The sequence below is a fragment of the Akebia trifoliata genome, chromosome 5 (assembly GCF_017979445.1).
Source record: "Akebia trifoliata isolate Shusen 1 chromosome 5, ASM1797944v1, whole genome shotgun sequence".
NCBI lineage: Eukaryota > Viridiplantae > Streptophyta > Magnoliopsida > Ranunculales > Lardizabalaceae > Akebia > Akebia trifoliata.
The window spans coordinates 21,672,905-21,698,586 of NC_141379.1; the positions used below are offsets into that span (position 1 = coordinate 21,672,905).

The 25,682-nt window shown below is 37.6% G+C and overlaps 1 protein-coding gene across 2 annotated transcripts; it reads right to left on the reverse strand.

Annotated features, from left to right (window-relative positions):
• Positions 1-86: 86 nt before the first annotated feature.
• Positions 87-22,384, reverse strand: LOC147401647 (uncharacterized). 2 transcript variants are annotated; one of them, XM_086442997.1, is made up of 5 exons: positions 22,197-22,384; positions 19,583-19,677; positions 18,710-18,984; positions 1,259-2,111; positions 87-714 (listed from the first exon to the last, which is right to left on the reverse strand). In XM_086442997.1, the coding sequence occupies exons 1-4, from the start codon at positions 22,224-22,226 to the stop codon at positions 1,297-1,299; spliced, it is 1,215 nt and encodes a 404-aa protein (XP_086299123.1). In that variant the 5' UTR covers positions 22,227-22,384; the 3' UTR covers positions 87-714; positions 1,259-1,296. The 2 variants fall into 2 exon arrangements, with proteins under 2 accessions (XP_086299123.1, XP_086299122.1); XM_086442996.1 differs by lacking the exon at positions 87-714 and having other exon boundaries at positions 787-2,111.
• Between the last annotated feature and the right edge of the window lie 3,298 nt (positions 22,385-25,682).

The window sequence follows — 25,682 nt, forward strand, 5'->3', positions numbered from 1 at the left end:
AATTTGATTGAAGTTTTCTTAAAATTTGCTTAGATTTTGAAAATCCAGATGACTCAATGTGACGATGATAAATACAATTTTCCATTTTCTTCAGCATAGTAGAAACAAGGGTCTGGTTGGTTGCTTGAGACTCAAGACTGGTTTATTCATGGTAGGATTGAATATTACGAAAGAGCCCACGCTTGGACTCAAAAAAATTTGGACCTACACATCAAGAGCCACTGGATTTGATCATCTATATCATCTAAGGTTATTCACTAATGGGCCTAGCATTTGGCTCTACGACCACCCTAATATTTGGCCCCACCCAGTGATGCAGCTACTGACCAACACATAAAAACCAATTTGAATGGTGATTTTTCATTATGGCTTATAAATAGCTATAATCATCTTGATTGATAATGTCTAACCATTCTATTCACCCATTTTCCAGTTATGGTCACATAAATACAGGCCCGATTAAACCGCAAGGGGTTGGCTCAATGGCAATTTCAGACTGATAAGCGGTTAATGCCTGTATGTCGTGAGTTCGATACCCAGTATGAGCATTAATTCCTCAGGGCCACCCACAAGGGTGCACCCTCACTTACCTGATGCATATGATGCACGGCGGGTGCATGTGCCCCAGGGCTAGTCCTGGGACAAGACCATAGTCTATGGACTGGGCAAAGCCTAGATATGGACCCGGTCCACTGTTTACAGGCATCAGGATACCTGGTTATCAAAAAAAATAAAAAAACACAGGCCTGATTATATGATAAAAATAAAAATAAAAATAAGCTCAAATGCAAGAAATATAAATCACCAATCAGGCTGATTTCAAACCCCAGAGATTACAGGAACCCCAACTCCAACTATAAACTCACACTATAGGAGGCCTACTCAACATTCCAACTGATACAGATAAAAGGAGTTGTGACCTAATGAGATAAACTTTGTCAATTTCCCAACTAAAAAATGGCCAAGATTTCACACCATAATCACTCCATCTAGTAGATGAACAAAGCCTATAATGGTAAATTGGGAATAACAAGTTTTTAAAAAGAAACGGCATTAATTAAGAGAAATTATATTGTCATGCTAACTTTTGCTAACGTTGCCCCAATAAATACGTAAATCACCAAAGAATTAGCACTTCTTGGGGTGGCATTAGCAAAAATTGGTGTGCCAATAGAAGCTCTCTTAATTAATCATGAGATCGAAGAAACATTAGCAAACTACACCTAAATAACAAAAGGGTGCGCAATCGGAAACCAACCTCAAATGCATCTACAGACACGAAGAACTGTACTCCATCTAACTCCATCTCCTACGGTCTTCCTCTTCATCAACTGCAGTATACCATGCTGGACGCCGTTTGGAATTGCTCAGCCTATAGTTTAATAGTACCTCTTCATCACGCAACGCCCTTGTTGCCACTAGAACAAGAGACTTCAAAACAGGAACAGCGGACACACCATCACCAGAACTACCAGATTTAAACCAAAAACTACCAAACCTCTTCATCTTCACCGGTTCATCATCTCCGAATAAGATATTTGGAATATATGCTCTCATCTCCGTTTCAGTCAATGGAAAATCATAAGGGCACACCATGACGTTCGGAATCATACCCTTAGCTGGGTGGTTGGCAAAATGGCCCAACGCTAGTGGGTTCCGCCGCTCCAATACATCCCCACCAGTTACTCTGCGGTCAACTTTCAAAGGCTTACTAAGCAATTTCCACATCTGGTCTGACCCTCTATCACTACCTTTGGACATACTTGGCCTGACCTCTGGCACTGTTAACCCGTCCCATATCTCACGCGTCCCACCACCGACACCCCAAGGCTGTGCATTAATCACAATTCCATCATACCTTGTGATCATGTAAGGGTTGTTAGCATCGACTCTTGGATACCCTGGAATATATTGGTAATAAGCCGGGGAGTATATCACACCAGGGTAGAAGGCCACCACCGCTCCCACGTCAGCTTCACCATTTAGAAATAAACCTTGGCCAGCTTCCTTGTGAGGAATTTGAGATGCTTTGAGATCAAGGGTGTAACCAATATGATCTTTCAATCTTTGTGAGAGCTCAGCATGTGATAATGCCTGTGTTTCAGGCATAGCTGTGCTGAAAAACATGAGGAGTTAGATTCCACAACATTTTGCCCTATATGGCAAAAAGGTTTCGGAATGGGCTGATTTTTTGTGAGGATGATTTCTATGGTGAGGAGATCATCATCACAAAAAAACAGCTGATTCTAAAACTTCTAACCCTATGAAAAGTGGTTACAAACTAACAGTTAAAATGAACAGTCTATGATTCTTCAACTTGTAAATTGGGGCTAGTAATTTCATAATGGGCTTGGTTTTTTGTAAGGATGATCCCTTTACCATAGAGATCATCCTCCCAAAAAATAGAAGAATTTTAGAAGAGAAAAAATCAAGTCTCATAATGAGAGCTTGGCATATATTTATAATCAATAATAAGATAATAGACATAAATGCCCTTACAAAGAAATAAAACGAAATAAATTAATATTAATCAAACTAGAACTACCTATTTTAATATTTCCAATACTCCCCCTCAAACTGGGGCAAATATATCAACTAGACCCAACTTGGCCAGGTGAGAATTAGTGACAGAAGGTTCAACAGATTTTGTAAGCATATCTGCCAGTTAGTCTGAAAAAGAAACAAAGACGGACTCAAGAACACCAGATCGAACTTTCTCCTTGAGAAAATGAACATCAACCTCGATGTGCTTAGTCCTTTCGTGAAGAACTGAGTTAGATGCAAGCAAGATAGCAGACTTGTTGTCACAGAACAGAGAAGAGGAACTAGTAATAGGAAATCCCAACTCTGTCAACAAAGATCTAAGCCAAAGAAGCTCACATGTGCCAAGAGCCATAACACGATACTCAGCTTCAGTAGACAAACGAGAAACCACACTCTGTTTCTTATTTTTCCACGAAATAAGGTTACCACCATAGAAAGTACATAAACCAGATGTACATTTCCTATCTGTAAGAGAACTCGCATAATCAGCATCAATGAAATACGAAAAATGTGGCTGAATAGTAGATGAATAAAATAGGCCTAGACCAGAACGAGACTTCAAGTAGCGAAGGATACGGTATACAGCGTCAAGATGGGAGGTACGCGGAGCATGCATAAAGTGACTGACTACACTGACTGCAAAAATCAAATCCGGTCTAGTGTTAGTCAGATAAATCAAACGGCCTACGAGTCTCTGGTAAGATGAAGGATCAGACAAAAATTCCCTAAATTCAACATGAAGACGATAATTCTGATCCATTGGGAAAGACGCAGGACGACAACCAAACATATCAATGTCCTGAAGAAGATCCGATGTGTATTTATGTTGAGATAACGAAATACCACGACGTAAGCAGGCCTACCTCTATCCCCAAAAAGTACTTGAGGGGACCTAAGTCCTTAACCTCAAAAGCATTACCCAATTGCTTCTTAACCCTGTCAATCCACTGTGCATCATTACCAGTTATTATAATATCATCCACATAAACCAAGACAATGGTATTGCGACCATCTACTCCTCGTCGAATAAAGCAAGTATGGTCAGAGAGGCATCTAGAAAATCCCATAAATAGAATGACCTCAGAGAAACGCTGGAATAAAACTCGCGGAGACTGCTTTAAGCCATACAGAGATTTGAGAAGGCGACATACTTTCCCAGAATACTCCCCCTGAAGACGAAACCCAGGAGGGGGATCCATATAAATGACTTCTGTCAAATCACCATTTAAAAAGGTATTCTTCACATCAAATTGGTGAAGAGGCCATGAATGACATACTGCTAAAGAGATGAGAAAACGAACAATAGAAAGTTTGGCTACAGTGGCAAATGTGGCATCAAAGTCCTTTCCCGGAGTCTGTGTAAACCCCTTAGCGACGAGACGGACCTTGTAGTGATCAATAGTCCGTCTGCAAGATACTTGACGGTGAAAACCCATTTACAACCAACAGTCCGCTCCCCAGAGGGAAGAGAAACAAGTTCCCAGGTATGATTCTTCTGCAATGCATCCATCTCAGTAGTCATGAGTAGTCCACTTAAGATCACGTAAAGCTTTAGATATAGGCCGAGGAATCCTAATAGAGTTTGTGGTGGCAAGATAGGCTCGATAGGAAGGAGAGAGACCCTGATAGGAAACAAACTGGGCAATAGGGTGGTCAGTAACACACCCTCGCTTACCTTTGCGAAGTACAATGGTAAGTGAGAGTCAAAAATGGAAGGAACAGGAGTAAATGTAGAAGGAGGTATACCTGAGTCCAAGGAAGAGGTTGGCAAAGCTTAAAAAGGGGAGGGCGACGAGAGTAAACCTGCAACGACGGTGAAGAAGAGGGTGGAGAGAAAACTGGAGACGGTAGCACTATAGTAGAGTAATCCTGCAAAGGAAAATAGTTATGCAAAGAAGATAAAGCACGAAAAAAATGAACATTTTCAAAAAATGTGACATCCAAGGAATGAATAAGACGATGAGTGAGTGGATTATAGCATTGATACCCCTTTGACATAGATGAGTAACCCAAGAAAACACAACGAATAACTTTTTCATCTAGTTTGGTGCGATGGGGAGTTCTATCCTGAATAAAGCAGGTACACCAAAAAACTCTCGGTGTAATGAGGAAGAGAGTGCTATCAGGTCGAAGAACATGAAGAGGCATCTGTCCCCCTAAGGTGCGTCTCAGAACACGATTCATTAGGAAAACAGCAGTAAGAACTGCCATATTCCAATAGGACTTGGGAACATGCATCCCTCGCAAAATGCAACGGACGATGTTCATGAGGTGGCGATTCTTACGTTCCGCCACCCCGTTTTGCTCAGGAGTGTATGGGCAAGTTAATTGATGAAGCATATCATGCTCATGGTGATGAAATCGAATCCCATCAAAAATATATTTCCCTCCATTATCTATTCTAAGAGATTTGACAGTTATGTTGTACTGAGTCTGAATCATTTTAAGGAAATTAACAAAAATAGGGAGTACCTCAGAACGAGAACACATTAAATAAACCCAAGTACAACAAGAATAGTCATCAATAAATGTAACATAATATCCATGACCATTAAAAACAACAACAGATGAAGGCCCCCAAACATCAGAATGAACTAAATCAAAAATAGCATTAAATATATGCATACGAGGAATATAAGATGTATATGTGTGTTTAGAAAGCTCACACACAGAACACTGAAATCTGTGTTCACGACAAGAATTTTTTAAAGTAGAAAATAATGAAACTAAGTGCTGGAAATTAGCATGTCCTAATCGAGCATGTCATAAGTCTAAAGTCTGGGAAGAAAAATTATGATTCCCAATGAGTGGGAGGACCAAAGTTGGAGCAGCAGTAGGTGGAACGCTAAACAGGTGCAACCCATCCCTCTTATACCCCTTGCCAAAAATCCTCCTCGAAGTCAGGTCCTGAAAGACACAGTGAGTAGGAAAAAATGTTACAGAACAATTTAGAGATTTTGTTATACTACTCACAGACATAAGGTTAAGAGATAGGTGAGGAATATGAAGAACGGAATCAAGAGAAAAATCAGGGTTTAATGAGATAGTACCCTTGCTGTGAATAGGGGTAAGAGACCCATCAGCAAGGCAAACTTCTCTATGAGTGGTAGGAAAAATGGAAGAAATAAAATGATTAGACTCACCGGTCATGTGATCAGAGGCACCAGAATCAATTACCCAAGTCAAAGGAGCAGAGCCAGACTGAGAGGCATGAAATGCATAAGAACTACCTGGAGGTGTGATAATAGAAGCGACTATCGAGGATGACGGAGTCTGAGCCTTGAGCTGATCCCGTACAATAGTTGTAATCTGCGTCTATAGATTTTGTAAATCAATAGTTCCAAGGGACGCAAGATCAACGGAGGTGGATTCCACAACAGCAGCAAGGGGCTGTCCCCAAGAGGATCTCAACAGGTGGGGATAGAGTTGAAAAGAATGGGCCTTCTCATGGCCAATCTTCCCACAGTGGCTACACGTAAGACCACTACCTTTACCACGTCCACGATTGCCACGACCTCGATTCCCGGATCCTTGAGCACGGGAGTTAGAGAAGCCCGAATTGACTGCAAAAGTCATATGATCTGAATCTAGAGCAAAGATAATGACAGGGGACTGAGTCTGAGAGGGAACTACACTGCGACGACGCTCATCGCTATCAATGGTAGTAAATGTCTCAAATAAGGATAGTAGAGGCGTGGTATTAAGGATTTGGGTTCGCAGTGCCTCAAACTCAGAGCGTAGACCTATGAGGAACTAATATGTCTGATGTCGAGCAATTCTCTTGACCACATACCCGGTTGCCTCAGCAGACAACTCAGCCATAGACTCATAGTGCGAGAATTCCTCCCAACGAGACTGAAGAAATTCAAAGTAATCTGCAACACTCTGATTTCCCTGTGTAGCCTGAGCAATATCATGGTAAAGTTCATAAATCCGCGAGTCATTACGAGCATGTGCATATGTTTGAGTGAGAGCTGACCACAAAGAAGAGACAGTCTCATGATACATAAACATATTGTAGATGCGTTGCTCCATGGAATTAAATAACCATCCAAGAATTGTGCAATTATCAATTTTCCATTGTTCAAATTTCGGATCAGTGAGTGGTGGCTTAGGAATAACGCCTGACAACCAACCAGATTTGGCTTTACTACCCAAATAAAGTCGCACAGACCAGGACCAGGACTGAAAGTTACGACCATCTAGTGGGGCATTGGTTATACGTTGGACTGAGAAATTTGTCCCAAGAGTTGTGGTAGAATCCTTAGTCTCGTGAATCGTCGTCATTGCACACTATGAACAAGAAGACACTTTGGATTGAAGGGAGATCTCCCATATTAGTATTGTCGAAGGTGAGATAATGCTACTGAGTGCTGTCAGAACACCAAAAAATAATTTCTTACTGTTGCTGTCGAAGCCCCAGCTGTTGTCGTAGATCACTAAAAAATTCTTCGTACAGCCCTAGAGCTGCTGTAAAACGAATCGCAAGGCAATTAAGGGCTTATAAGCTGATCGCAAAGGTTATACAGGGCCTATAAGTCTAAATGCAAGGTTGTTCAAGGCCTGTAGGCTGAATGCAGGGCTTCTCAAAGCCTATAGGTCTGATCGCAGGGCTCCAACCTCTGTCTGAAGGTGTCGCAAGTTTGTTTAGGACCTATAGGTATGATCGTAAGGTGTGTTTAGGGCATAAAAACAGATCGCAGGTGTGTTTAGGGCATAAAAAACAGATTGCAGGTTTGTTTAGGACATAAAAACCAGACCGCAAGCTTGTTTAGGACCTGTAGGCATGATCGCAGGTTGTGTTTAGGGCATAAAAACCGATTGCAGGTGTGTTTAGGGCATAAAAAACCAGATCGCAAGCTTGTTTAGGACCTATAGGTATGATTGTAGGGTGTGTTTAGGGCATAAAATAGATCGAAAACTTGGTTAGGACCTGTAGGTATGATTGAGATTCACCCAAAAATATTTTGCTGCTGTCACAAGGTAGATTGAGACTGTTGGGCTGATCGAAGTTCACCCAAAAATATTCTACTGCTGTCGCAAGGCAGATTGAGGCTGTTGGGCTGATCAAAGTTCACCCAAAAACACTAGGGTTAATAACAAAAAGAAATCTTAACGTAGGACAAAAAAAATCACAGCGCAAAACTCTATTGCAGCATGTGAAGAGCTAATAAAGTCTCTATCGCAACATGCGATTAAGAAAATATAAATCAAAAAAGAAAAGGGCCCCCGAAGGGGAGAAACTCCCAATGAGGCCGCTGCTAGGTGAACGCGGTTAGTGTAGTGGGATTAATGGGAGAAGAGAAAAAAATTGAAGGGGGAAATGAAGATGGCTCTGATACCAAGAATTTTAGAAGAGAAAAAGTCAAGTCTCATAATGAGAGCTTGGCATATATTTATAATCAATAATAAGATAATAGATATAAATGCCCTTATAAAGAAATAAAACGAAATAAATTAATATTAATCAAACTAGAATTAACTATTCTAATATTTCCAATAAAAATCAGCCCATTCCGAAACTTTTTGCCCCTATAAGACAAAACACATTGTATAGAACACTGTCTAGAATGTTGCTATGGATCCCAACCCATACAACTATCCTTGTCTCAACTAAACTGAACATAGATTGTGTTAATGTGTACATAGCTATGGAATATTTGTGTCTTTTATGGAGAGTCAAAAGACACTTAATGTGCCCAACTAGTTGTTGGACTTTGTACCTAGTTGTTAATATATACAAAAGCCAACAATTTAAACTCTTCGGTTCTTTCTTTCATTCTATTTCTAGCTTATTCTTTCTTCTATTTTCTGAATTTTTGTTTTTTGTTTTTTGGTTTTTAAATCTTCAGTCATGTAAATCTAACATGGTATCAGAGCAGGTTAAATCTTCATCAATATTTCTCTTTGTTCAATTGTTGTTTCTTGGTTTCATCTGACATGCTATGTGCATTGCCACTTATCGGATCGTTGCACATCAGAAATCAGAAATCATGGTTGTTGGACTCAAAAAAACAACTAGACAATTTTACGACAAAAGTATGGAGCATGAGGATCATACTAGAAAATTTTAGAGAGGTGTCTAGAGGTATTTCTTCTCAATACTGGACCATCATCCATGCTGTATTAAGGTAACAAACAGTACCATTCTTTAAGAATGCATTACAGGGTTTATTATATTTTTTTGTTGCAGAGATAATGGATCATCACACTAAAAGGCATTGCTACAAGATTATTTCTGTATTTCAGACAATTTAGATGATTACCATCAAGGAATTGTTGCATTTTTTTTAGTTGATTTGTCAATTTACTCTTCATAATGGAATCAAAACTCATTATCTTGCTCCATTGTTCATCGCCTTTATAAAATTTGCAGGAAATAATATTTTAGCATGGTTAACCTGTTACAATATTTATTGGGGGAAAATGAAACTTGGTTATCCCACTGGAAAAACCAAGAAACCAAAAGATGATGATCCTGAGTTTGATCAATGGGAGGTTGATAATTGAGTCGTTTTGGTATTTTATTGTATTTTTGGCTCTCATCTACTTGGTAAAAAGTCCTTTTGTTGAGGATGTTTGCCAATCTACTAGGAGTTTTGCTGACAATAAAGCTTCGGGACCAGACCGTTCTCGATGGCCTTTTCAAAGTTTGTTGGAATATTTAGAAGGATGACTCGATGGGAGTTTTCAAAGACTTTTCGAAAACGATTTTCTCAACTAATCCTCAAATTGCACCTTCATCACATTGATTCCTACAAAGGAGGAAGTCAAAGATATTTGGGATTTGAGGCCAATCAACTTGGTTGATTCAAGTTATAAAATCATCAGTAAGTTGTTCCCTTCAAGACTGAAGTAAGCGGTTAAGAGATCTCATTGGGCATTAATAACGATCTTTTATTAAAGGGCATCAAATTTTGGATGGAATCGTAAATGCAAACAAGTGTATTGATTCTAAGATAAGTAATGATACTTGGGGTCATCTGTAAAAATGATTCGGAAAAGGCATATATTCATGTTAGTTGGGAGTTTCTGAGATATATGTTGGTTCGTATAGGCTTTGGATAGCAGTGGATAATGAAGTGTATGTTACCTCCGTCCTTCTCAATCTTGGTCAATGGAGTCATTGTAAGTGTTTTTTTCAAAAGCACAAGGGGACTGAGACAAGGGGGACCCATTATCCCTATTCCTTTTTAATTTGGTGGTTGAGGTTTTCAGCAAGATAATGCACTGGGAGGTTGAGATAGAAAGGATCAAAGGTTTTGTTGTCAATGAGGACATTCCTATGGTCTCCCATCTCCAATTTTCAGAAGATACATTGGTTCTCATGAATGCTTGTCCTAATCAGGTTAGATTTTTTGCTAGGTTGCTTTGTTGTTCAAGGCTATATTGGGATAGGCAGTAAACATTGTCAAGAATAAGGTTTTCGGGATTGGGAGTGTTATCAACATCAAGAATTTTTTGAGTTGAGATTTTATTATAGAGAAAGTGAGTAAATGCCTAGGTTCTTAGAAAGCAAGATACTTTGTCCAAGGGTGAAAAGTTAACTCTCATAAAAGGCTCTTTCCCGATAAACTTTCTTTCTCTTTTTACCATGCCTAGAAGTGTGGAAATGCATCTGGATAGACTGGTTCAAAATTTCGTTTGGAATGGAAAGCATGGCAATCGAAATTCCATCTTGTCAAGTGTGCCCAAATTTGTAAGTTAAAGAGTAACAGAGGCTTGGGGATCAAGAAATTTAGTCGAGTGAATTCCACTCTTCTATTAAATGTTTTTATTCAGTGGTCGTGGTTATAAATAAGGAACTTTCTAAATCCATCATTTGGGCTTGTAGAATAATTGAATTTATTGAGAATTCTTGGATGATCATTACAAATGCCCCAATAGTGGTATTTATAGACCAACTATCCTATTACAAGAATAATCTAGAACTTCAAGAATATTCTAGAATAATAAACCAACTATCCTATTGTAGAACATTACAAGAATATTCTAGAAAGTTAAGAGTAATCAAGAATAATCAAGAAGAATATCCTATTTTCTTGATTCTATGAGATCAGATTTCCGGATTCTTCTACACTCCCCCTCAAGTTGGTGCATAGATGTCAATCATGCCCAACTTGCTTATCAGATGTTCAAAGTTAGGTCTAGCAAGCCCCTTAGTCAAGATGTCGGCTGTTTGCTGACTAGAAGGCACAAACGGCAAGCAAACAGTTCCAGCTTCAATTTTTTCCTTAATGAAATATCGATCAATCTCAATGTGCTTCGTCCTATCATGCTGGACAGGATTGTGAGCAATACTTATTGCAGCCTTATTGTCGCAGTACAGCTTCAGAGGAAGTTCCACAGTCATCTTGAGTTCTTCGAGGATTCTGTATATCCACAATACCTCGCAGATCCCTTGAGCCATTGCTCTAAACTCAGCCTCTGCGCTACTTCTGGCAACAACATTTTGCTTCTTGCTTCGCCAGGTAACCAAGTTTCCCCACAAAAAGGTGCAATACCCTGAAGTAGATCTCCTGTCATTCACTGAACCTGCCCAATCTGCATCAGTAAATACCTCAACACTCCTTTGATTTGTCTTTTTGAAAAACAGACCTTTTCCAGGAGTAGACTTTAAATATCTCAAAATTCGGTAGACCGCCTCGAGGTGTTCTTCATAAGGTGCGTGCATAAATTGACTAACAACACTGACAGAGAAGGCAATATCCGGTCGAGTATGAGATAAATAGATTAGTTTTCCAACCAATCTCTGGTATCTACCAGTATCAACAGGAACACTTCCCTCTTCCCAAAGCTTTACATTGGGATCCATGGGAGTCTCAGCCTGTCTGCAACCACTTAACCCGGTTTCCTTCAAAAGATCAAGAATATACTTTCGTTGAGAGACAACAATTCCTTTCCTTGAACGAGCAACTTCCATGCCAAGGAAATATCTTAGTGCTCCCAAATCCTTGATTTCGAATTCTAAAGCAAGGCTCTTCTTCAATCTCTCTATTTCGATCACATCATCACCTGTGAGAATAATATCATCAACATAAACTATTAGCACAGCAACCTTTCCTTCATAAGAAAACTTGAAAAACAAGGTATGATCAGCTTGTCCTTGAGAATATCCTTGTTTTTTGACAGACTGTGTGAACTTCTCAAACCAAGCCCTTGGAGACTGTTTGAGACCATACAGGGACTTTTTTAGTTTGCATATTCTTGAGCCAAACTTCTCCTCAAAGCCCGGTGGACTATCCATGTACACTTCTTCCTCCAAGTCACCATTGAGAAAGGCATTCTTCACATCTAGTTGTTGCAAGGGCCAGTCCAGATTAGCAGCAATAGATAAAAGTACTCTCACCGTGTTTAATTTTGCAACAGGAGCAAAAGTCTAAGAATAATCAATGCCATATGTCTGGGTGAATCCCTTTGCCACCAACCTAGCCTTGTATCTTTCCACTGAACCATCAGAGTTGTACTTCACAGTGAAGACCCATTTACAACCCACAGTGGTCTTCCCAGCTGGCAATGCCTCAACACTCCAAGTATTGTTCTTCTCAAGAGCTTTCATCTCTTCAAGTACTGCTTCCTTCCACTTTGGAACCTTTAGAGCCTCATGTACACTATTAGGAATTTCTACACTGGACAATTGAGAGGTAAAAGAAGCAAGAGATGATGACAATTTCGAGTATGATACAAATTTAGACAGTGGATGACTAGTATAAGATCTAACCCCTTTACGAAGAGCTATAGGAATGTCTAAATCAAAAGGCTTAGACTGACTGTTGGAAAGAGAAAGAGAATTACCTGTAACAAACTCAGATTGTTGATTCGTCCTTGGTTCAGAATCATGGCTGTGCTGTAGAGTCAATTCGTCTTTCCTTTTCTTATATTCTTCTTCAAGTAAACAATCCATTTCCAAGTTCGGTCACCATCCTTGAATCTATTATCATGTTGTGACATTATAGTAGGTTGTTCCTTATTTTCGATTTCCAAAATTTGTTGTTCAGAATTCTGATTTTTAAATTGTTTTTCAAATGTAGGTCTAGACTCAGGGGAAACATCACTCATAATAGGAGGATTTTCAAGGAATGAATCTTGGCCATTTACTGTAGGTGCAGAGATACTAGACTCAGATTCTTGCAAGAGAAACACATCATCTGAGAGAAAAACATTGCCCGAGTTAAATGAATCTTCCTTAAAAATCTCCCCCTGAAGATGAATATCCTTAAAATATGGTTGTTTTTCAAAAAATGTAACATCCATTGTGACAAAACATTTTTTCGATATCGGGTCAAAACATTTATAGCCTTTCTGAGTTGGGGAGTAACCAATAAAGACACATTTTATAGCTCTGGGCTCAAGTTTTCCAATTTTTCGATGTTCATGAACAAAAACCGTACAACCAAATATTTTTAGAGGTAGATCAACAGAAAGTCTAGTAGTTGGAAAACAATTTGTGAAAACTTGGAAAGGAGTTCGAAATTGTAAAACTTTGGAGGGCATTCTGTTTATTAAGTACGCAGCAGTTAAAACAGCCTCTCCCCATAGATACTTGGGAACTTTAGTTGTAAAAAGTAATGCACGAGCCACCTCCAACAGATGTTTATTTTTTCTTTCTGCAACACCATTCTGTTGGGGTGTATCGATGCAAGAACTGTGATGAATTATTCCTTTTTCAAGAAAAAAATATCCCCAGGTCGTGTTAAAATACTCTTTCCCATTATCACTCCTGAAAACTTGTATGTTAGTTTGAAATTGAGTCTGCACCATATTGTAAAAATTTTTAAAAACGCGTTCGGCCTCTGATTTTTCTTTCAATAAATACACCCAGCAGAGTCGAGTATGATCATCCGTAAATGTGATGAACCATCTCTTGCTAGAAGGTGTACTTATCTTATTAGGACCCCAAACATCACTGTGAATAATAGTGAAAGGTTTTGATGGTTTATATGGTTGTGAAGGAAAAGATGTACGGTGGTGTTTTGCAAATTCACATATTTCACAATGAAACATAGATGGATCTTTATTGCCAAACAACTTAGGAAATAAATGTTTTAAATATTTGAAACTTGGATGACCTAATCTTAAATGCCATAACATAATATTATTATTGGAAACAGAAATAGATTCAAAGCAGGAACTTATTTGTTGAGATTGTCGCCTCGATTCAGATCCATCATCAAGGAAGTAGAGTCCTCCACTCTGTTTAGCACTGCCAATCATCCTCCCCAAGGTCAAATCCTGGAACACACAATGAGTTGGGAAAAAATTAGTTTGACAATTTTGATCACGGGCTAGCTTGCTGACAGACAAAAGATTACAGGAAAGTTTGGGAACGTAAAGAACATCGTGAAGAGTGAGTGATGGAGATACTATAATAGAACATTTTCCTGCAATGGCTGAAAGAGAGCCATCAGCAATCTTAATTTTCTGATTACCTGCACAAGGATTATACGAAGAAAAAAGATTTGACAACCCTGTCATATGATCGGTTGCACCTGAATCGATGATCCAGGTGCGATTAGGGTTGACACCAATGAGAGCTGTTTTCAGGTAATTACCTTTTTGAGCCAAAGAACAAGTAGGATTTTTCTGAGACTCGAGAATCTTGTACAGTTGGTCTATCTGCTCCTCGGTGAAAGGAAACGAATTTGAAGAAGACTGCTGCTCTTGATCCGAGACACTGGCCTGAAGTGCACGCCCCGCTCCACCAGACTTCTTCTTCCAGTTTTGAGGCTTGCCATGAATTTTCCAACAGGTTTCCCGTGTGTGCCACGGACGTTTGCAGTGATCGCACCACGGCCGTTCAGAACACTTACCGTCCTTCTTCACCTCCTCCTGAAAATCTCGAGTTATAAGGGCAGAACTTTCTACTTTCGAGTTAGTAGTACTAGGAACCGATTTGTTGTTAAGCATCACACTCTGCCGTGCTTCTTCTCTCCGAACATCTGAGAAGGCCTCACGAATTGTTGGCAGAGGAGTTTTCCCTAAAATTCGGCCCCGCACCTCGTCTAATTCTTTGTTAAGTCCTGCTAAGAACATAAATACACGATCATTCTCCTGTCGTTTCATGAACCGGACACTATCATTCGCACACTCCCAGACATCATCATAACAGAGGTCTAACTCCTACCACAATGTCATCAACTCATTGTAGTAGGAGGTTACATCTCGGTCACCCTGTTTCGCGTGCCAAAGTTTGGATTTTAAACCAAAAATCTGCGAAGAATTTTCTAGATCGGAATACGTATCCCTGACTGCTTCCCAAACATCTTTGGCCGTCGGCAGGAACATGAAGGGCTTGCCAATTGCGGGTTCCATTGAGTTCACTAACCACGCAATAATCAAAGAATTTTCTGATTTCCAGGTCTTGAGAGTCGAATCTACATCGGCAGGTTTTGTCACTTCTCCTATCAGATATCCAAGCTTCCCCTTGCCTTCCAAAATCAAACGAACGATTTGCGACCATTCCGTGTAGTTTTTTCCATTTAGACGGTGGATATTTAATTGGAACAAATTCGTGGACCCTTCTGAACCACTAAATGAGATGGAAGAGTTCAGGTTCGGACTTGTGGTGCTTTCCCCTGATACCACTGAGTCCTTGCTAGTCGCACCGGTTAAAGCCGTCTTCCACGGATTTTGACCCGCCATAGGTAATCCCTAGATCAGAACCTAGTGCTCTGATACCATATAGAATAATTGAATTTATTGAGAATTCTTGGATGATCATTACAAATGCCCCAATAGTGGTATTTATAGACCAACTATCCTATTACAAGAATAATCTAGAACTTCAAAAATATTCTAGAATAATAAACCAACTATCCTATTGTAGAACATTACAAGAATATTCTAGAAAGTTAAGAGTAATCAAGAATAATCAAGAAGAATATCCTATTTTCTTGATTCTATGAGATCAGATTTCCGGATTCTTCTACAGGGCTCATAACAAATTAAAAGTAGTTCTTGTTGCTCAGCCTAAAACCTTGAGCATTGTACAAGGATGTGTTGTACGAGTAGCCCATTACCTTTGGGTGGCATTTCCACAAAATGGGCGTTTTTCTTAGCAAGAATTATTGTAGTAGGATAATGACTCGAAGGATTTGAAAGGCATTGTAGCCAAGGCTTAGCTCATGACCCCACTACTAGTTGTATTTAGTTTGATATCACTACGACACATGACCTCGAGAATCATGATGATATTATTAAGGTTTTTACCATAATATTTTTGCTTCTCACTTGGGGCAGTTAGCAATAATTTTTCTATGGACTTCCAAAAATCTATTTCATATAGCTTGGTAAGAAAATTTAGAGTCATGAGTACAAGACCCTTTACATGTAAAACCTATTGCTAATGCAATTTGGGATCCTCATTTTGGTAAAATGGTTGCGGACTTGAGGGGGTGCTCTCAGCCCAATGAACATTTTTTATTCTCGTATTTATCAATGGTGTTGTACAATCATCTAACGAACTAATGAAGATCTCTTGATTGGAGTTTTTTTTTTCCCCTTATAGTGCTATAAATTTGAGTTGTATTAAAAATAATCATAAAGGCCAAATATGGTGAGGGCACTCATGGTTGGATGAGTGATCCTATGAGATCCTCTTTTGGGTATAATATGCGGAAAAAGATTGAAATTTTTTCTCAAGTTTAAGCCTAAGATAGTCTTTAAGGTTGGGCTGGTCTAGAGTGTGATTCTAAGAGGATGTGTGGTGCAGGGATTCTCTTCTTCAAGATCAATTTCCTACTTCATTTACCAAATTAGTTAAAAAAAGGTCACCTATCTCAAACTTTATAGTCTAGATTGGGGAAAGGGGATTGGGATTTTGGTTTCAGAAGATTTCTCAATGTTGGGAAGATCAGGCGATTACTAATCCTATCAATGTCCTCTCTGAGGCTTCTTATGGCAATAATGAGGAAGATCAAAGAGTGTGGTCCGACAGTCAGGGGAAAATTCTAAAAGAGGATATTTTATTCCGTTTTGAGTGATAATTCAGAGGTTGATATCCTCTTTTTTTTTTGTAGGGCAATAAGATTCCATCAGAGGTGTCTTTCTTTATGTGGCTTGCTTCCCTTGATAAGATTCTCACTACTGATCATATTATGAGTAGGGGCATTCCTTCTATCAATTTCTACTATCTTTATAAAGTAGATGGGGAATCTGTCAATCGCATCCTTATCCATTGCATGTTCTCTTGGAAAATTTGGCCCATTTTCTTTATCTTCTTGATGTATCATGGTGTTTTCCAAGTTCCTTGATTTCATCCTTGTCTAGTTGGAGGACCAGCATCTTTAACTCTAAGCGAAGGTTCCTTTGGTACTTGATCCCTTTCATTGTTTGTTGGGTCATTTGAAAGGCAAGGAATAATGGGATACATGAGGAGAAGGAGCTCGATGCAAAAAAGTCATTATTTCTATTTAGTTCCATTGTATTGGTGGTGTAAATTACTTGATGAGTTCAAAGGTGTAGCTTTTGATCCATCAAAAAAAATAGTGTAGCATTTGAGGATTTTGTTTTTAGATGGGAGGCGGTTTGTACGAAGATTAGATAGTGTACTTTGACTTTTATTAATTCCAAATGACTTCCAGTTGTATGCTTTCTTCTTTTCCTATAATTGGTGATCTTCTTGGCCCCTTCCTTTTGATATATAAATTCATATGTATCTATAAAAAAAATAAAAAACCTTAACCTGGGATTCTCTAGTAGATCTTTCCAACAATTATTAAAATCCTAGAATTTACAATTTCAATCATGTGATTCCAATTAAATCTTAACCACAATAACTCAAATCTTATGTAATCCTTTAGATAAACATCTTATGATTTCGTTTTAATTCCAGTTCATTACTCAACTCTAGATGTTTCCTTTTCAATTAAAACATAGTCAGAACTTTCAGGTTTTCATATGAAAACAACGATTCCAATATTCATACTTTTTTTCATTCAATTTTTCTTTAAACCTCAAACACTATAAAAATATTAGCAGAGTTATGTACTGATTAGTAACCGTCACCTAGCATGGATGACAAGAATGCATGGCCATGCATATGATTGGAAAGATTGAGATTTGAGAATCTTTATGAGAGATGGAAACTTTTTAATTTGTATTTCTCGTTTCAAGAAACAATCTTCTGTAGAATAGTGTCTACTTATTTTATATCAGGATTGTTGGATGAATGATTTTATATAGTTGTGAATAGTTCATATAAAACCTTGTTAATATATAATGGGTTAAGGAGTAGTTGACATATTATATATCTTACTATTTCTAACAATATCATTAACTTTTAACTCATATAAAAACCCTTCTAAACCTCAAGATATATTAAATTTCAACATATTTCCATGAAATATGCCAAAATATTTCCATTTACACAAGTTCCATACGAAAGTTAACTGAAGATTTCTTTATGTATACATTTCAGAGGACATCACTATTCATTTCACAGAATATTTTGATGAATAGCGAATTTTGACCAAAATAATCAGATGTTAGGCATAAAAATATAAGATTTCTGAGGGAACTATTTTCATGAAAACTTCGATCAAAATATTCACACAAGTACACACATACAATCATTCATGTTCTAATTAGTTAGAGATATTATTAGAATCTTATTTATACAATAATCAAAAGATTAAAAATATATATACGAGAATGGTGTATTTTATATACTATAATAATGTGATAACATGGTACATACGATTTGTTCATTTTAGAAAGTGGTACAGATTAAAGTATTTGTACTTATGTGATTTTATTGTCCTCATTTCCAAGAAGCATATAGTTGTTTTAAGAGTCAAACTCTTAGATACTCATGCCAATATGTAATGAAACATTACTAATCTTCATTTTCATAATTCACGTGGTTGTTTATTGTACTTTGATAACTTATGAGTGTGTTTTCATGTATGTTTTATCATCATTTCCTACACTTTCAATGAAAACTTCCTCAACATTTCTATCATTTCATAATATTTCCATTATTTCCTTAAAATTTATTGATTTCCACATTGGTTGAAATATTTCCATTTCCAAGATGATCGAAATTGAAATTCAATACCTTAGGCTACATAATCCAATTAATTCATACAATCATTATTTTCACCTAAGATCCAACTTTAACAAAAATTTCAATAACAAATAATAAAGATTGCAAACAAACACTCACCAGGTTGGTTGGTAGGTGATCCACCTCTACCAATGGCAAAACTGAGGCCACTACGACGAGGAGCACCATTTGTTTTTGTTGACAAATTAATTGGCTCATGTGCGTCCTTGAGATTGGGAAGAAGAATCCCTTCCATTAATGTACAAAAGGTTTTGATTTGAGAATGGATGTTTTCTTGGACTTGTTTCTGCTGATCATCAACCGATGCTTTGCTAGCTATATCGATAATCTCCTCTGCATCTGTCTCTTCAGCATCTCTTCCCAGCCGATTATAGCTGAAAATTGACATCAATTGTGAAAACCAAGAAAGTTTTCATAATTATAGAAATACACATACTGTGAGGTGGTGGGCCAAAAGAGGTCCATTATTTTGCTAAAGATTTAAAGGAATGTAGTAGATTAGATGGTTAAGGTCATCTGATCAGTTCCACATCTAACCTATGGAGATCTCCAAGGTGTAGCCAATGAAATGGTGGATTCGGAGAGTTTGCATAAGCTTGACTCAGTTATGTTTATAAAAGAACACATCATAACATGTAGGATGGCTTTTGGAACATAATTCAATAAGAATATACAAGAAGACAGAAGAAGCTTAATGGAACTTCAAGATAAGACCATACTATCTAGCAAGGTCACCCATTCCAACTCTTTGGTAACTGATCTTGTACCAAGGTTTAAAAATGTTAGTATTTAAACAAATGAGAACAAAAAAAAAAAAAAACATAACATCCTAATTATTTAATCCCATAATCACATGCTATCACATTTGAAACAAGGTTTGCCTTTTGGATTATGCCCCATAAGAGGTGACAGCTTATTTGGATGTCTGGCTCAAAGAGTCAGCTGAACTCCATGTAAATAAATGGCAATTACCTGGTATAAAGGAAGAGACGATTCACATCTGCTTCAAACTGGAGCTGCCTTGGATCTCTGGCAAACGTTCGACTCCTTGCAAGAGTTTTCACAGCCTAGAAGTAAAACCCACCAAAAGAAATGTAAACAACATGAATTAGCATTTAATTATACCAGTCAAGAAGATGGTATTCACTCATTAAAACGTACAAGCATTACACAACAAACATGGGATTTTTCTAGCCATTGAAAGGCCCAAGATCAACCGAATGGATAGGATCAACAGGTGGATTCACTTTGGCATAGGAGATCCCAGGGCAGAATCTAATCAACAGTCTCTCCCAATTCCTCACGTACCACAACTATAGTGCAAGTAGGCCGCGTAAGTTTAACTTAACAATGTATTGAGCATCTTATTCCTCCCTCCTACTTAAAAATTCAAATGCAATGTGGTCCACCCATTTGAATCCCTGGGTCGGATGATTTCTCAATGGCTTTTTCCAAAGTCTGTTGGGATATCATTAGTGATTTGATGTTAATTGCCAAAGACCTTCAAGATGAAGGATACCCCATCTATTGTTCCAATAGCACCATTGTTGCCTTAATCCCAAAAAAAAGTTGAAAGTACATTACATATTGGATTTCAAACCAAATAGCTTGGTGGACTCAATGTACAAGGCAATAACAATTGTGTTAGCAACTATATTAAAGGAAGTCATTACTGCAAATTTGCAATAACTGGGCTCGAGGCAAGGAATCTTCATTCAGGTCTGGGAGTCATCAAATTTTAGACAACAAATTGATTATAAATGAGAAAGCATGTGATCACGTCAGTTGGAACTTCCTGAGGTACATCTAATGATTAGGATGGAATTTGAGCATAGGTAGATATCATGGATTATCACATGTGTGAGGTCTGCTAAATCTCTATTTAGTTAATGAGAGTCCAAAGATAACGTCAGGGAATCTAAAAGCTTGAGGCAAGGCAACCCCCTCTCCCCTTCTTTGTTTAATATAGTGACCAAGGCCTTTGGTAAGTTAGTGAGGTGTGGCTAATGGAAAGTTATACACTGTTGATGACAGGGATCTTTTGGTATCGCAGTTTGCAATTCAAGGATAATACCCTTGTTTTCATGGATGCCTCAATGGAGCAGGTTAGATTCTTGGGTGGACTGCAACTTTGTTTCAAAAAGTGTTTAGGATGTGCATTAATATGAAAAAGAGGTTAACAGGAAGATTTGTCCCCTTAAGAAAAATAGGGGATTGAGTTTTGAAACTTGAAGGTAATAAATCTAGCTCTATTAGGAGAGAGATTCTAGAGGTTTAGGTTGGAAGTAGATAGTTTGTGGAGGAAGGTAATAATTGTCAAATTTGGGGAAAGAAGTTTGGATGGTAAAGCGAAGAGGTGCAATTCCTTTATAGGTGTGGGGTGTAGAAGATATTTCAAAAGTTCTTCCGACAATCCAACAAGAAGTTCTTTTCAAGATAAGTAGGGATAATCAAGTTCATTTTTGGGAGGATCAATGGTATAACGATTTTACCCTTAGGGAGCAGTTCCCAGAGTTGCATGCTATCTCAAGAAAGCGAAGCCTATTTCTAAGTTTAGAATGCTTGTGTTGTCAGAGATAGCTTCGAATTTTGATTTTAAAAGGATCTTCAATGATTGGGAAGTAGAATCTATGGGTGAGCTTATGGAATTAACTAGAGTGTGAGAAGCGAGAAGACTGCACATGCTCCAAGGACTAGTTCCAAACCAAAAAAAAAAGAAAAGTTTCTCTAAAAATGGAAATGCCACTCAATGGTAATCTTGTTCAATCCAAAACTAGCTCTTTAACAAACAAGTGATCTATTTCCATCCAATAGCATGGTTTCAAAACTTGCCCGAGTCGTCTTGGTATCAGGCATGGACAAGACGAATGGACAAGTCAATGTTTCAGACGAGATTTAAAACACCGCGTTCATTTTTTTCATTGTTGAACGAGACATTTCAAACATATCAGAAAACTCATCCGAGACGACTCGGTATCTGGCATGGACGAGATGAGACGTAAAACTAAGTTTTAAAACCATGTCCGATAGGGAATTTTTCTATTACAATTGGTATTAGAGACTCTCAGACACGAAAATCCAACACTATTCCAATTAATATCAAGACTGACTGAAGTACACTCATTGCAAACTGAAGAAAGCTTGATTCCAGCTTAATTGGGCCTGGCATGGAATCTTTTTCCAAATAATCGTACAGATTACCAATACAGGCTCGCTTGAGATATAGTAACCTAATACAAATGTGGACCATACACCAATCTCAATACTAGCATTGAACTTCTTAATCACCATCAAACGGTTATGATACGTCGTTTTTCCGACCAATTTATAGTAATAAATTTGACAATGTAGTTTTCACCATTCCTACAAAAACAACAGATCTTCACAAAAAGAAACAAATTCAGATTTTATCGTAAGCTAAATTACACAGAACTTCAATATAAATTCCGAAAAATCTATCAAACTAGGGTTGCAATACGAACATATCGATCGGAAATCCTAGCTTGATAACGCTTTAAAACAAAACCGTACAGAAATCAATCACAAGAAATTTCTGTTGAAATTTATAGGGTTTTGAGTTTCTTACCTCTTGAAATTTCTGAAACAGGAACGCCATGAAAACGCCCAGATGGGCTCTCTCTCTCTCTCTAAACTCTTCTCTCTCTCTCTCTAAACTCTTTTGAGGTGGTTTCAAATCTCGGTTTGTCGTCTCGTCTCGACCATGGAGGAGACCGACTTGCCTCGGGCGCGTCAACTCTCGGGGACAGGATAAACCATTTCAGATTTAGAATTATTTATTTATATATAAATAGTACGGGTGCACATGGTTTCTATTGGTTCGGATTTATGGCAAAATCGGAACTGAATCAAATATGATCAATCTATAAATTTAGAACCGAATCAATCCAAATCAACTTTGATTCGGATTGATTCTCGATTCTCATATTTATTATTTTCAATAGTAAAATTAAAATAACTAAAATTTAAATCTAAACAAAATAAATATTAAATAAAGTATCATGCATAACACATAACACGCATAAACAAAACATCAACATACTTATGATTTTAACATAAACAAAACATCACGCATAACACATTAAAATTAAAAATCATGAAAAAATTACAAAATAAAATAAAAAAATCAATTTTAACACTTATCTTGTAAGAGAGGATTGAAGAAGATAGAATAGATGAAAGAAACTAAGAAAGAGGTTTGAGACTTTGATTATTGTTTGAATGTTTTTATCTTTTGTCTTTTAAGAATATATTTTATTTTTAAATATATATTATAATAAATATAAAAATAGGTTCGATTCTCGGATTTATTCAGTTCTATTATACCCCTAATTCAGAACTGAACCAAATCAATCGATTTTTTTTACAATCCGTACCCAAATCAAATTATGCTCAATCCGAACCAATCCAATTCAAAAGACTTCGGATTGGTTCGGTTGTGGCGCCTCGCCAAACACTAATACAAATCCCAAGGCCAAATCCCAAGGTACTAGGTGGCACCTCAAAATTTGGGTATGACTCTCTCTGTTTATGTTAGTGTTCCACGGAACTTGAAGACATTGTAATCTAATATACCACAAATTCTAACCATATATAAAGGCAACACGAAAATAACAGCGGAAGACTGAAAATATCTAATACATGAGTATATCAGAGTGCGGAAGTTTAACAATATACAAGATTTCCAAAGTATTCTTACTCTAATACAAACCTAACATTCACTTCAAAATCTACATACATTTTAGACGAAACTGACATCATTAAGGGGTGTAGCCCTAATGCTCACCAAGCAATAGACTCTGATCGTCGATCTGACCGACAAGATACTCCTCACTTATCTTGGTAACTGCAAGTGCTGAAACTAAAAAAAATAAGAAGGAAAGGGTAAGTAACGTTGGTTACCTAGTAAGTCCACAACCAATTCCTACTAATAACATCCCCTAAACATGGTCGAGTAAGCATACTGAACAGTTTAACATATGCAAAGTTTTACAAGAGAAAATATGATTAACTGGTACATATAGCTAGGGATGAGCAGTTAAACAGTTTAAAAGTTTACATCACATCAATCATCGATACTCACTATACATTTTTCATCTTATACAAATAAAATTGACAACATCGAAATAGTAGACATGCTTTTCAGTTTATACTTCGAAATATAACAACAGATACATAGTACAATTGGTGGAGTATTGAAATTAAAGAGTTGGGATTCACGACTGGATCGCTCCCAGTCGGGATATGATATTCCTCAATAACATCGTAGTTCTTGATTTTGTGGCTAGTCGTTGTTTACCATGCTTGCGAGACCATTTATCCGGCTCAAGCTAGCCATTTAACGTGACCGTAAACAATGGGTCTCTTTTCGATGTGTTAGAACGTTCCACTACTACTAAATTGTTAGTGATCACTAACTAATCATCTTCATCTATGCCTATCAAGCATGCATGTGATTCCCAAAATAACACTCCACTCGTATACGATCACCTTTACAATACACGTTCACTAATAAAGATAAGAAAGGAATGGACCCGGATTCCAGTTGTGACTCCACTCTCATACGCATCCCATACCACGTATGAGCTTAGTGGTCCCTACCGTACATCCCAGGATAGTACATCCCTCCGGATGATGTGACGTACTATCCCTTTAGGCATTTACAGACCCTTTAACAGTTCACAAAATATCTACATATATATATATATATATTATTTTTCATTTAAAACAAAAGAGAAATTAACAGAACAGGGTTGAGAATGGATATTCAGTTCCAACCATGCAACTGTAGCCACTCGGCCTAAAATAAACAACAGTACTCGGAGCCTCTGCGCCAACATAAATTTAAATAAACATGCAACCCTTTCATTAATAACCTGGATATCCTTTCACCAACCTACATACAATATACAACGTAAAATGCAGACACCACACCTCGGTATGATTCTGACATTTTACCGATTCATCATTTTCCCATTCTATCGTGTTTTTACTTCTCGACTTTTTAAAAAAAGTATTTATTTTTCAAGTTTGCAAAATCACTTTTATTATTCGATCGAAAACTATCCAATTTTTGTTAAAATGGGATCCCAATAAATATGTGAAGGCAAATTGTCAAAACTGGGAAAATCGATGAAAATTTGGCTAAGTGTCGAAAACTCAATTTTTCAAAGTTGTCGAAATTGAAAATTGATTTTTGTAAATGAAGACCCTTGACAACATGAGAAGAGCCATGTAGTTTTGTAACCTAATTCAAAGTAATGCAAAAGATATCATTCGAATACTTAAAACATTCCCGTCGTGACGAAAATTTGTTTATTTTTTTTCCGCTTCGTTTGAAGGAGTTACGGGGGCCATAAGTAATTATTTTGGCATGTTAAAAGCATGAGGAATCCAAAAACAATATCAGAAAAAAAATTTGGACACTTTTTAGTTTTCACGGTAGCACCGTTAGAACCTGGCACCGTTAGAACGCTGGAAATTCACGAATTTTTCCATTTTTTTTCTTCGTTTTTCACTCGTTTTTTATTTTAATAACCCAACCACGAATTAAATATTTAAACTACGATAAAACACATCAAATATAACTATTTCTAGCATGAATTTGAAGTAAATTAAGTGACATTCTATAAATTCAAAACATACAAAAGTTTCGAAATATCCCTAAATGCAATTTTTCGAAATCTACGATTATTAATAAGAATCGAGAGTCCCTTAATCTTGTGGTTGGTGGACACGATAAGCTAGCTTGGAAATGAAGGAGTGGCGGTCCGGAACATCAAATTTGGTGGAACTTGAATGCCAAACAAATCGGTTTGATTGCAAAACCCTCGATGGAAGTGTTCTTCCCCTTTCTAATGACAAACAACGACTCTCCTACGATTTGGATGAGGCTCCAAGTGGTTATAAACAAACCCACTTGCTGATTTTTGTGGGAGACCGAGAGAACAAAAAGGAAATGGAGGTTGAATGGGATGAGCACGTGGAGCTCAACAACGCCAACGACTTTGCCTTCTTTGTCGAGGTTCAACTCAGACTAGCTTGCGATAGATCT

Bases quoted from the DNA above. Each gene is read 5' to 3' on its own strand.
- LOC147401647 (XM_086442997.1), bottom strand. From the start codon at position 22,226: ATGGCGTTCCTGTTTCAGAAATTTCAAGAG. The intron at 19,678-22,196 runs GTAAGAAACTCA...TTTTACTTCTAG, and splicing joins TGTTTCAGAAATTTCAAGAG to GCTGTGAAAACTCTTGCAAG. The intron at 18,985-19,582 runs GTAATTGCCATT...GTCAATTTTCAG, and splicing joins CGTCTCTTCCTTTATACCAG to CTATAATCGGCTGGGAAGAG.